The sequence below is a fragment of the Rhodnius prolixus genome, unplaced genomic scaffold (genome assembly GCF_049639745.1).
Source record: "Rhodnius prolixus isolate KJV_2025 unplaced genomic scaffold, Rpr scaffold_1, whole genome shotgun sequence".
In the NCBI taxonomy this organism is placed as follows: Eukaryota; Metazoa; Arthropoda; class Insecta; order Hemiptera; family Reduviidae; genus Rhodnius; species Rhodnius prolixus.
This window is the reverse complement of record NW_027411581.1, coordinates 28,804,388-28,818,236: the sequence shown is the minus strand read 5'-3', so window position 1 is coordinate 28,818,236 and position 13,849 is coordinate 28,804,388. Positions and strand designations below refer to the sequence as shown.

At 34.0% G+C, this 13,849-nt stretch overlaps 1 protein-coding gene across 5 annotated transcripts in view; it reads left to right on the top strand.

Annotated features, from left to right (window-relative positions):
• Window positions 1-1,391, top strand: part of LOC141458452 (uncharacterized) — a 42,893-nt gene extending 41,502 nt beyond the window's left edge. For 2 of the 5 annotated variants that reach the window (XM_074136436.1, XM_074136463.1), the window contains exon 12: window positions 709-1,390. In XM_074136436.1, the coding sequence (XP_073992537.1) occupies window positions 709-877 (169 nt within the window). In that variant the 3' untranslated portion in view covers window positions 878-1,390. Of the gene's footprint in view, window positions 1-708 lie in introns of all 5 variants that reach the window. The other 3 variants (XM_074136445.1, XM_074136456.1, XM_074136452.1) reach the window with 3 other exon arrangements.
• Window positions 1,392-13,849: the final 12,458 nt, after the last annotated feature.

Here is a 13,849-nt window from a genome sequence, read left to right as displayed (position 1 = left end):
CAAGTCCAGAAGATTTCTTTAACCTCTGATTCTTCCAAAGAGGGTGTTATTGGAATTAAGTTCTTGGAGCATCAAACGAACTGGAAAACTGTGTTTTAAGTTGGTTAGGTATTTTTTATCCAATGAGGGGGCCAACGAATCAATTTTTTTTTTTTTTTTTTTTTTGGTGCCAAGTCCACAATTTCGCTTGGAGTTTCTAGTGTCTAATTTTTGGAAACGAAGTGATTTCCATCATCAAGTAACTTGCTTCTGGTGAGTGGCTCGGGCACTTCGCCAGTCTCTTCTTTATCCCGATTCCCCAAAACATTAACTCGTATCTAAAGAGAAGAGGAAAATTTTTTAATTAATCATTTTCGATTGATCATTTCGTCAGCCATATAACATTCCGTTCTTTTTACATTTTAATATTTCTATTTCTTTCAGTTCTGGTTAGTAAAGTTGCATGTAGACTATTCTTATTTCTCAAAGAAGCCAATACAGTTTTGGATTATGCTTTATTATTTATAATAAATCGACATTTAATAAAATTAATTAGAAACCTGAACGATTCATTGATAAATTATATGAGGCAATATGATTGATGTAAACATTATCCATTCAGTAGTAAGAATGTGTACTAAATTGCAATTAAAAAAAAAAATCAGGATATTAGAGAATCATTAGGAAATACTAGAGATTAGAGAATACAAATTGATCCATTTTGTTTAGATGGTTGAGTGGCAACAGTGACAAGGTGTGGCCGAGTGAACCAACCTGCCTGGGACCTGGCGAGCTAGGGGGCAGACCTCTAGATCAGGTCACCCATAGCCAGCTGTGTGGACCTCCGTGGAGTTCCGAATACAATACATCCTCCTTAGAAACACTCTTTTTTTCATAAATGTTAATATTAACATGCAGATACATTATTTTGTGAATACTCGTACATTTAAAAATAAACGAATTTTTACTTATTTTAAATGCAGTTTTCGGTGTGTCATATTTAATTGGATATAGCTGAACTTTAGTCGATGTGAAGGTAGGCTATGTTCTTGCGTTGCAGTCAAGAACTTCCAAAACCGGAAATAAGAATTTAAACGTAACAACTTGAGCGCTGGCTTGGAACCAGATCGATCCAGCGATTTCGGCCATGAATATTCTAAAATACAAACTTGCCTAATCGATTTTCACTCAATAAATAAGAAATTGATTAATCGATGAAAACTTTTTTTATAGGCACAGAGGAAACCGAGCGGTTAGAGGCGAGCAAAAGCTAATATGTTTTGTGGTACTCGGTTCGTTTCCTGGTCTAGACCTTGGATTTTATTTATGGTTAAAAGGAGAATTTAATTGTAAAGTATGTTTGCTAGTCGCCTCCTTCGGCGACACTTAATTGGTAGTTGAATGTAAAACCCGCCTGAAGAAATAGGCATTACTTTACTTTTTACTTTGTTTTCTGCTAATATTATTTAAAATGATTGATCAGTTTATTTGAAAAAGTAATTGTGCTGAGCAGATAGATGATGGGCTATAAATCATTAAGTAAAGTGGCTGAAATTAATTAGTTGAATAAAGAGAAAGCTGCATGCAATTTCTGTCGCTGGATATGAAAAATATAGCTTCAGTCTTTCCCGTGATTTGATAATCATTAAATCATAATCAGATTTGATTAAGTGCATAGCCATTTATTTCTTATTTAATTTTTGATAACAATAATTTACTTTTATAAAAGTAATGAGTCAAACAGAGAAGATAAAATATCTTGCAGTGCCGCTAACTTCGGTCTTTTTTTTACAACTCTCATTATTCGCGCCGATGAGAGATACTCTAGAATCATCCATATTCTGTTAATATTGTAGAAGGTCGAAAATAATGATTCTGTATTAAACATCTAAGAAAAATATTCTCTTAATGACATTTTAAATGTCAAATTTGCAAAACATCGTTTAGTCAAAAGAGTGTGCCTTCTTTTCTGATTTGTATTTAATTTAAATGTATTTTCGAAACTGGAGGGGAAAATGTTCTATAGTGTTAGAATCAAGACAAAGTCAAAGGGTTTGAGAAGATTGCAGCGCTAAAAACTGAAACGGGAGAGATCTGATAACTTTTGATGAGTACACTTCGTGGCTGAGGCCCTGTAGAGTTAGCAGGAACTAGTTTTTAGTCTAGTATCAATTTTGTAAGTATTTTATTTTTGTTTTAAGAACCATCAATCATTCAAGATTATAATCAAACAATCATGTAAGGTTATAAACTTTAGCCATCACAGATGTTTCTTATTTTATTAGTATATAAAGAGAACTCAGGAGCGTATAGTGTTTGCTTTAAAAATTAATTTCCATGAAGACGGTTACACTGATCAAAAACTATTTTGAAAGTGAGAAATAAAAGCGAGGCTTGTGGCATCTGCGCTTAACTTTCTTTTGAAAAATTCGCAATGCACTAATTCAAAATTAAAAGAAAAACATGCTTAGAAAAGTTTATAAATTTTTTATTGGATGAATAATTATTAGTTTTAATTACAACGTCCCAATTAATTGAGTTTATTTTTAAAACCAACAGAACTGTATTTATTAATTTTAAATTAACTTGTTATCCTATCAATATATTTTGAATATGTGTAGGTTGTTCATCTCCAAACATATAATTAATTACCAAAGTATTAGAACGACGCCTTTCATTTATTTAAAACTAACGGAGGCGAAAGTTTCATCGTCCAATTTACACACTCCCTCTAAGAAGCAAGTTTATTTTCTGTTTGTCCCAAATGAGTATAGAGTAATATGATATACTGCATATTTGATGTCATTTGATTATTAACGTGGGAGCTTGTTTATACGAGTAGTTGAACAAAATTCGTCTACACAAATATTGGTAACAAATTTTAATCAGAGTGAACTTTGAAGAGAAGAATGGCTGGACTTGTAGCATAGGGATTCTCCTAAGTCCAGCATTCACTTTGAAGAAACTCTATTATTCCGAAAAACTCTTAAAAAAAGAAAAGAATTATTACATTTTGAAAGTTCGGAACGTTGGAAACATCTAATTTATTTCTTTTTTTGTCCTAAATGGCAAGTATCTTTAAGACAGTAAGACAGAGCGTTAGGTTTATTCAAGAATGCATGAAAATGTATGAACCAGTTAAAATTTGGAATATTTGTAATAAGGGCATTATCTTTTGAGAACGAAGATCAGTCTGTGGATGTTCTGAAGCACTAAGTTTCTAAGAAATTAACAAGTGCTTGGTGGAGCGAACGACTATTTAGTAAGAAATTCAAGAATCAAAGGGAACAGACTCTAGCAAAGATATGGAATGATTAATTCGAATCCTTATCGTCTGACGTATTCAACAATACTAAGACTGGAAAAAAAGATCTGCAAAATGAACTAAAATAATTATTGAAACTTCAAACGTATTCAGCCGTTGCAACCACATCACATGTTAGCTTTAAGTGAGCTATTTCGACACTCAAAACAACAAAGAACCTACGTTACATTACACCTAAAAAGAATTGAAAAGCAAAAGGTTAGCTTCAAAGAAATCAATTCAAATTGGAATATGTTGATATTCATTGGTGGATATGTCGATAAGGATTTTTTCTTAAAGTGGAGATCCTATTTCCTAGAAGTCTTGTAATTAAAAAATTAAGGCTGTTATTCAGCCAGACGGAATACATTCAATAATAGAAAGGATTAGATAGCCACCGATATGATTGTTTACAATGGCAACAAAGTTTACGTCGGTCATTAAACGTAACAAAAATCCCGTTTTCCACGGCAGAATCTGGCTACTGGAAATCCGGCACCATTTTATTAGAGAAGCATTTTGCTAAAGGTGGAGGACTTGACGATCAGGTATGCCATCTAAAAAGATACCAAGGCCAAACATGAGAAGTGTGCATTCAAGATTGGACTTACTGGTGCTGGAATCTTTGGTTTGTTTTCTCTTTCAACTAAAGCCTTATTTTTTTATTTACCTTGTTAATAGTAAAACTAAACATCGCTAGTTGTTTGGAGTCGTTTCGCACGGATGTTCCGTTAGTACTTTCACAATGCTATTTGACTGTGCAACCTTGAGCATATGTGCAGTGTGTAAAAATAACTGATATTTTGGAGAACTTATATTGAAATAGTGGAACAAGAAATAACTCATAATGTTGGTAGGCGGTTCCTGAAAGTTTTTTGAAATCGATTCCTCTCGTTCACTAAATCAAATGAATCCAGAGTTGGGCTTATGGTAACCCAACTTAGGTACAATAAGTTTTTATATCATCAGTTAATTTTTATTTTTGAATCTGGAATGTTTGAAAGTATCGTTGCTTAAGTATTCCTTTATTTCGATAATAATATTTTTTCTTTATTTGAGGCGCTCGAAATGTGAGATCATAGGCATCAGAAGCACTTTACTGTGCATTGCCAGCCTATGGATACTGCCCTCTCTTATAGAAAACATTATCACCGATCAATGAGCTGAAAGACTCCCTGGTACAAAAAATATGCTATATCAGCTAATTCTTACCCATGCCAGTAATAAATTAAAAAGTATCCGGACTGAAAGATATATGTACACATTTTTTATTTAGTTAAGTGAAATAAATGAAACAATTTTCTATTAATTTATTATCACTACTATAACAAAGTAAAGATTGCTTTGGTTATTTAGTCCGAAAATTAAATGTATGAAGTATTTTTAGCATAATTAAATACTGCTCAATTAAATAAACTCTTTTTTCTCCATTTTTCTTAATAATCCACATTGCTGGCACTTCACAGATAGATACAGAACACTCTTAATTTTAATAAAAGATTGAAAACTGTCGTACATACTAATCATTGATCACTTGTTTTGTCAGCTGTAAATTTTCATTTGATTAAGTATGGAACTGGATCTTTATCCTACATCCTACTTCCCATGGACTTATATTAAGGTATGTTTACGCTCTCGTACTGTAACCATAATGGCTGTGATAGTGTAGTAAATATCTTAATTATTTAGTAATCTTTTCAAGTTTGACATGATTACAGCTAAATTCTTCATCTTTAGTTTTAGTTAGATGTTTTTCTGATCATCTACAATGAGTCCTGCACTGTGAGAAGCTAAAAAAAAAAGTACTTGCCGCACCAAAGAATACATTGTAAAGTAAGTGCCACTAAAATTTTCAGTAAGTATTGCTAATTCCACGATAATCGAACAAAGCTACAGGGTTTGATTCCCCGTCTACCTTGCAATTTATTTAATGGGATATTGACAGAAAAAATCATGCTAATTATCTGCCATGTGTTAGTTGAAAGAAAAGCCTAAAAAATATGGGCATTATTTTACTTTTTTGATATTCTAAATTTGAAGGAAATTCTTAATGGTGATAGTAACAACCGTAATAAGAGAAATTCAATGCCTCTAAATTTGCACAAAAATTAGAATTAAAATGATTAATAGCAATCAATAGAAATATCCCAATTTATACATTCAGTTATAAATCTTCAAAATGTATATAAATAGGTCAACAGTAAAGCAATACATAGATTACATTAATATATTGTATTCCTATAGTGTTGTGTATTCAGCGGATTACTGGGAGTAATAGCGGACAGCTAATGGGGGCTGCCTTAAATCTCATGACAAATATTACCTTCTGATTCTGACCCTGATGAGAATGTGCCCCTAAGAAACTAAATTTTAAATGCCTCATCTCTGAATAAGATTACATTGCACAAATAAGAGCACAAAATCGTAAAAGAAGCACAGATAAAAAATAATAATAATAATATATATAATTATAAATTAAACTGAAAAATAATTACACCTCTTGAAGTAAAAAACGGGAAAGGTAAATTACAGAAAATTTCAGGGAGTTAATAAAGTTTTAAGTAAAGTATAAATTACAAACAAAATCAAGCACTAGAAATGGAAAAATTGTAATTTCAGCAGTCTGAATGGAAGATAAATTCTGCAATTACTTATCTGAATGGAAATTTCTTGCTGCACTGGTTGACTAGCACGTAGGAGACGAATTCTGGTAGAATTGAACAATGTCATAATGTAAATTTCGTTCACCTTAGTGTTGCAGAAGGAAGAAAATTTAATCTCCTTCCAAAATAAGGAGTTCAAGATCAAGTAAAGCAACTCTTCGCTAATTTTGAAAAGCTTCTCTTAGTATTAAAGTGCTTATAATCTCTTTACGAATTTGGAAGTTTTGTAGTAGCTCTACATGGCAATCAGATATTTACGAGTAAATGCTCTACATGTAAGTACATTACTTCTCAGAACATATTTGAATTACTGACAATAAACGCTTATCTTATTAGACAGATCTTATTAGAGGCAATAACCTCTTTATCGCACCTTTGACTATTGTTGTGTGAAACAAGCTGTTGCCTCACAATCGATAGAGTAGATGACTAGTAAAATATCCCTTTCCAGCACACTCGCACGACTTTCTCTTACTAAAACTTTCAAAGTTTAAACTATACATTTCCATAAACTCGAACTGACTGAAAAACAAATCTAATCCTCAGACACATTATTTATTTCGTTTAGCTTCTCCTTCTTGCATGCATCCTTCTATCCTTCTTTTTAGCGGAATGTTCATCATTGTTGGGTAAAGGGGATTTCAAGATGGTCTAAAAAGTTAGATTAGAACCATGAAGGATCCCTAGTTATTTTTTAGAATACTTGATTCATTGTATGCGGTAGAAATTGGAATGCTTGATTGAGCCCAAAACAAGCTTTCTTAAGTTAATGGTGGTTGTATAATTGTCATTAATATGAGCCTTTTCTCTAATGAGAAAGTTGGTTCTGTCTATTTAGTTCCGGTCTCTTTAGTTTTGTGTAAAGACTAAGATAATGAAATTTGTCAACAATTGAAATTATGGTTCCATGTAAGAGGATACGTGGAGGGGTTGCAGGTTCAAGAGTGAAGGTTTATATTTATATGGATTTATATTTTAGCAGGGTTAACTCTGAACTTCCACTTTGCGTACCGGGTTTGTTAGATTGCAAGATACTTTAAAAAGTTTTGGACAAAGTGAAATTGTATTTTTCAGGGCAGTTTTCTTGTTACACCGTCACCTATTTTTCGGAGAAAGACTTGTTGGTACAATTTAATTTGTAGGTAGAGAAGATTTTATGTACAACTTACCGACAGTTAAATAACTAAAATATGGATTGTGTGAAGTTTATAAAGTGACAATTCTCTGATAAAGCGTAGAAAGTGAGGTCATCGCAGCATATCATTGAAGTCAGTAGTTGAAGGGAGATTCTAGACATAAAAGGGGTGCATCATCACGAAGTATGCATTAATTCTGATTGCAGATTGTAATTCTGGAAGTAAAGGACAGTCTCCAATGTGAGTTCGTATTCTAAACAACGTTGTAAATTTTGAATATAATAACGAGAAACATTAATTGTATTAAAAATTCCTAATAAAATGGCTCTCATGTTTTAAGCATACGATTACGCGATTTAGCTTCGAGACCCAGAGGTACCTTACTTTAATTGTGATAATAATACAATGCGTGCCCCTGCAGGTTCGGGGACAGAATAGGCCTGCTCCTCTATCCTGGATGTCGTAAGAGGCGACTAAAAGGATATGGGGGAAGTGACTAGCACTTCTTGGGGCGGGTGTTGGTCTAGTGGTCAAGAGCGTGGCTTTGTGAGTGAGAGATCCCCAGTTCGAATCCCGCGGCGTAGGACTACTTTTTAGTTGTTAGAAAAAATTGTTTATAGTAAAGTATGAGCTTCCGCCCCCGTCCACGTCACCTAATTGGTAGTTGGACGTTAAGCCCCAGCTGAAGAAATGGGCGATTATTTTACTTTACTTTTAGCACTTTCTCGAGGTTTCTCGTGGGAACAAAATGTCCTCCAAGAAGAATCCTGGAAGAAAGCCAGGGGTGGCCATTTGAATGTCAAGAGAAGTAATCAAAAGGTACTGCATCTCAACTTAGATGAAGATAATTGGGCAAGATACTTTATTATCAAGAAGAAGGAAGGTAACTTCACTAACGCTTATTCATTCAAGCTAAGTAAAGAAATAAAAAATGTGCTGGAGATAACTAAGAGTATCAGGAAGCAGGGGGACGGTTCGATTTGTATCGAAGCCGAAACCCGTGTAGCGATCCTGTGAAAGATATTCTCCTGGTCTGAGAGCCGGGACATATGGATATATGGAGGTGGACAGATAAAGTCAACTCCTCTTGATCGGTACCGAAGCAGCTGTCAGAATATCGTTTGACAATTGTATGACGGTTTTCCAAGCATAGTCAATCTGGCAGCATTCTTATTTATGGATAAGCAGCTACTGTTAGCTGTCGTCAGTCCAAGCAAACCCAGTTGAAGATTCGGCGTCCGGTCGGAGTCGATTGTGAGATTCTGTAGATCTTTGGCGGACCTCTCTCAGATACTTTGTTGGTGTTCCCTTACTAGTCATTGTGATTTAAAGAGACACCTCTACATAATACGACTTATGCCAGATCTCTTCTTTAGGCTAGGTGAGACGGAGAAGAACCACCTTTTACTATAAATTGGATAGTTAAGGATATGAGGCCATAGTTCTAGGATCTTTGTTAAAAATAGGTAGACGGAGGAGGAGCTTCAGCTGATCCCCTTTAGAGTAGTTACTCGATTTGTTCAGTACACGTATTCTGTGCCAAGCGGAGGAAGAAGCATGGAACTTCTTCCACAGTGCCTCTGACTATTATTAGAGTTTTGGAGGTGTTATTGTTTGGTTTGCCTGAAATTAAGATCTTGGGTATCTTGGTGTGCCTGACACCAGATCCCCGACAATCAGGATTGCATATTCGTTGATTTACTGTAGTGTAAAAAAGGTAAAAGTCTTAAAAAAGAAGCGCTGTTTCTTAAAAGATTATTGAAATGTTTTATTTTATTATTTAATTGGGTTTGCAAATTAGTTTAAAAAATAAATATATACAACTAACTTATTGAATTGTTCTTAACAATTAAAAAAATATTGTTAATTCGTTGATCGCTAAAAATGTTTCTTTACTAAAGGAAGTAGATATAAAAGGAGGAAATGTTGTAAATGGTAATAACTTGAAATTTTCTCCGTTTATATCATAAAGTTGCAACACTGCCATCCAAACGCATGGTTCTTTACTAGAGCACAATGTACTGAGGACACGCGAGGCTTGTTGTTCCCGCAATGGTCTAAAACACTTAAAATGGCGTGACACTCGACGAAAGTGCAGGATAGTTCCTACTTTCCTGTATTGCAGATAGACATGTAATTCTTCGCAATGTTTACCTCCCGATAAGTTCCATTCTATAAAATGAAATCACTTCATCACCTTGTTTTTCTCTCTTCCTACTTCAATTTCAAGTTCGTTTCTAATTTTTCTTAAACATGTGGATGCCAATACTGCTTTCTCTTTCTGCAAGTCTCAACATGCTCGCGAAGAAATTTCGATTGTTATAAAATCTCTGCTCTGTTTCGAATTGTTTGTTGTTAATAAATTTGAATTCCACTTTCAGAAGAAAATACTACACTTGATATATGAAATTGCTTCTTTGTTATTTATAAAAATGAATCTTTTGACTTTTATACAATATATAATAGAAAGAAATAAAAGTAGAGAAAAAATGTAACGAATTGCTGCGCCAAAGGCAAAGTTAGATCATAAATCGCTTTGCCAATTATGAGTGGCGACTGGCAGTGTTCGAAGGAATTGTTTCAAAACTAGCAAAGGGGGTCATCTAGTTATAACGGACTTCTTAACTCGCGTCATCCCAGCCAACTAGGAGTTACACAGTATGTGGGCATTTCAGCTTTGTAGGAGGAATACATCTGCTTACATATATATATTATATCGCGTGGTCCCAAACTTTAAAAAACTTATCAACTCAAACAATAGATAATTAGTAATAAGCGATTGTTATCTCTTTCCGGCAAGACACCACTTAATTCAACCTCACTTAACTTATACAGACAGATATACATACATAACCAAGCAATCGATTACAAATATTATTAGTTGAATGTCTCAATAATTCATTTTAAGCGCTCTGAAAATTTTAACGAGTCTAAACGAATTTCATCATTCACTTTTGAGTTTCAACTATTCATACTTTGAAAGTTTTTTGTATGTATTTTTGTAGAGCTGTAAAGTTTATTGTTTTTGTAACAATGCATTCAACATTTCTAATTAAGGCCTATAAACTCCTATGATAATTGGGGCCTATAGTCAACAGAGTGCCTTCAGTTTTCCAAGCCTTGAGAAAAGCCTAAGGCACACGCCGTTTGCTACTGAACTAATCTGCTCCCTTGATTATGATAATTATATTGGCTAGGGATCAGTTTAATTCCTTTAAAGAGTAGTCAAAAAATAAAATGTATTAATAGGCATACATTAGCGCCAGACCTTGCAGTATTGAGCTTGAAGTGCATCTAGCTGGATCGTCAGGCTATTCAGCATGAGGATAACAGGAAGATGTTTCTCTTTTTTTTAAAGCTTCTTTCGTGACATTTTGAATAGTGCTTTGGACTCATCAAGAAAGTGAGAATGAAGTTAGTGAGGCATCCTTGTGAGATAAACTACTAGTTTATAGTCTATTCTATTCGAGGTATTACAGGTTGTACCTTCTCAAAAAACGAACGTCCACCACTCTAGAACTTATAAAGAAAGAGCGACAACAGAAGGCACACCTTATTTTTAAAAGATGGTGGCTTATGTGGATCTTTGGAGGTAATGATATGGGAGTACTCTTAATTCTTCATCGGGCATAACATTGATGGAAAGTAAAGCCAAGAATGACAAACTAAAATGTCTTCAGTTAAGACTTGCTAGGGTTGTTACAATACTTCGAATAAAGAATTATCGATAGACAGAGCGAGATGTGAAGGCTCCGAAGAGGTCTCTGGACGGCTAGGGCCCTGGGATTCTCCACTGTGACCGATGAAATATCAATGAGTATCTCTTCATAATTATTTTTATTATTCAATTTTGTCGGAACTCATGGATTCATGTGAATGAAACATGAAGCTTAAATTTGCTAATTTTTTTTTGAGGGATACAATTATTACACACACACACACACACATATATATATATATACAATACTATATACAAGATATACATACCATATACATAAAATAGTTTTCAAAAACCATTTTTTTCTAACCAGGGAAGAAAAAAAGTAGATTTTCGGGGAAATCTTCTTTTCAAAATTTGATGCGATCGTACTGCTTCCTGTTACCATTAATAAGGAGGAACAGAAATTTAAAAAAATATATTTTTTAGCAAAGTAAAATTCTTAGGAGAAACGCATAGAATTATCTATTAGAAAACATTTTTCTAGTTTTTATTTTGCATCGAAAGTCATTAACTATTCTAGCTATTCTAGTTAGTGCTGAGAGCAACAGCTGGTTAGACTGAAAGGAGATGTTTACCCCCATAAACTTCAGATGTAGCGTAATTCTACCACGAGCAACTCTACCAGAGTGTCTACAGTGTGTAGGCACCTTAACAAGAATCTTTTAGTAATAAAGAAATTCTAACAGAAATGGGAGGGAACTTTTTTTTAAAAAACCGATTAATTGGTTCGGTTGATAGATTTCTAAGATAAAATGTTTTAACATAATTGTCGGTAGTCTGTGGCCATCCTTTTGCTTGTTTAATAAGATAATATCTCTTGTTTATTTTTAATTGATTTCAATTTTTATGTATGGAACGAAGTGCTACGATTTACAATTTAACTAAATCGGACTTATAGCTTAATTATGTAGTAAGTTGTATTTGTAAATAAATTGTGTCTAGTAATAAAACCTTCTATAAAAGGCGGCATTCGAGAAGTAATCTCCTAGATGTTTGTATTAAGGAGAAACTAGAAACGTTTCATGGATTTGTTTTTAAGAACATCCTTACCTTTACATAAATAGTGCTTTTGATGATCTAAGATATTCATCTTGTATTTTTTTATTTTAGGATTCTTAAGGAAGAAAAAATTAAACTTTAATCAGTGACTTTAAAGAAATGAAGAGCATTACCGCATTAACACTTAGCCTAAAAGTAATGCACCTTCAAAAAAACAGTAGAAAAAGCGATTTCAGAAAAAGTTGAGACCAAAAGAAGTAAACCAAAACAATATTCATCAATACCTCCACATGGGCTCGAATCGCAGAACATGCTGAGTATAATCTTAGAGAGATAGAATAAGGAATAAATACCAAGAAGCAGTTGGAAACTTAATCTCTCTTTAGAGTAGTGAAAAGAACAATTGAAGTATTTAGGACTTATGATCTTATCAGAGAAGGTAGGATTATGAGAAGACAGTACAAGGTCAGATCTGTGAATAGACGACATTGGAGGAAGAACAAAGTTACAACACGAAGTTCACTAAGTTTATTAGCAGTTACTCACCTAAACTTACTGCCACATTACCAATAGCAACGCTGGACGGCTGTTAGGATGATCGTAAGCCTAATTTGTGGGCTATCGCAGATTGGATAAAATCATGGGGCCGCAGAGGACAGCCTATGCAGGCTCTGTAAGGAAGAAGATGAATTAGCGCTGCACATTAGAGTCTGTGTGAAGGGTTTAGCTTTCGAGGAAGAAAAATTCATGTCTTCATTCTTTGTTCAGGAGCCGACTCCTAAGTCTAGTTAAACAGAAAGTTCTGGCGGGGGCCACAATAGTTCTTCTGGGTCTTGGTGGCTCGGCTTTCTGGCCAACTCTCGTAGAATACGTATAAACTACAATTTGAAGTTAAACAAAAGAGAATTTTTCAATACCGCATACAGAAGGAAAGTATTCCACGTCAAAGATATTGAGCGCGTATCCATAATTCGCATCTTTCTAAGCTTTCCTCTTCTTTCTAAAATGTGAGGTAAAGCGATTATCTCATCATCATGAACTTTCAGACCTCACACTAGCCCTTTAAATGATTTTTTTTGTCTTTTGTCTAAGTTGGTGGCAATCATTGTTTATCAGTCAATCACTGCAACCAATTTGTATGCTTATTTGAAGTTATTTCATCACAATTTAAAACTACTTACCATTTAATTATAAAACATCAAAGGAGAGAGATTGCTTGATTAGTTGGAAATCAAATTTTTGCCAGTAATTGGCAGTTTTAACGAGAGTACAGCCGCTTTAGAAACTGTTCTCCAACTGTGGTCTTCATATACCAGACGTGACGAAGAAAAAATTATACATTAATTTCTGCAAAAAGTCACAAACAGAGATAATAATAGTCCAAAGCGCTGTTACACAAATTTATATTTGTGTTTCATTCTCATTGTTCCTATTTAGGCTTAGTTCTATAACTAGTTAGGAAAAAAGTATTTCGTGCTGTTGCGTTGTAGAAAGATTGTTCTCCTTGCGCCTGAATCTAACACCATAATTTGCATACTGACCCTAGAAAATAATTTTAAAACATTAGGTTGATTAAAGGCTGCTATCGTACGGTGATAGAATCTGAGAATTCCATTGCAATACAACTATTTGGTACAAAGAAGGATAATTTGCTTTAAGTTATACATTTACGATAGTTACTAATTTTATTTTTGCCATTTTGTTTATATTTATGTTATTTGAGAATGGATTAGTTCAGGGGTTAGTGAGGAGATCTATGGTTCTAATTCAGCTGTCTGAGTTTAGAACGCTTTCCAGGAACTTCTTTACGCTCACTGTCCGGTAATGGCGTTATCTGTGTCGAGATTATATTGTCCGGAGGCCGTCAATACACTGAAAGAAGCTCCAAGTGCCAATAACACCAGACGTCTTGCACGCCTTAAATTAATAACAAAATAAAAATCTGTATCAGTTGCAATAAAGCCAAACGCAGCCTCTTAAAAACAAATTTTCCCGATTTATTGATATTAGATACAAAATATATCTGGAAAATTTAAATAAATTGTGT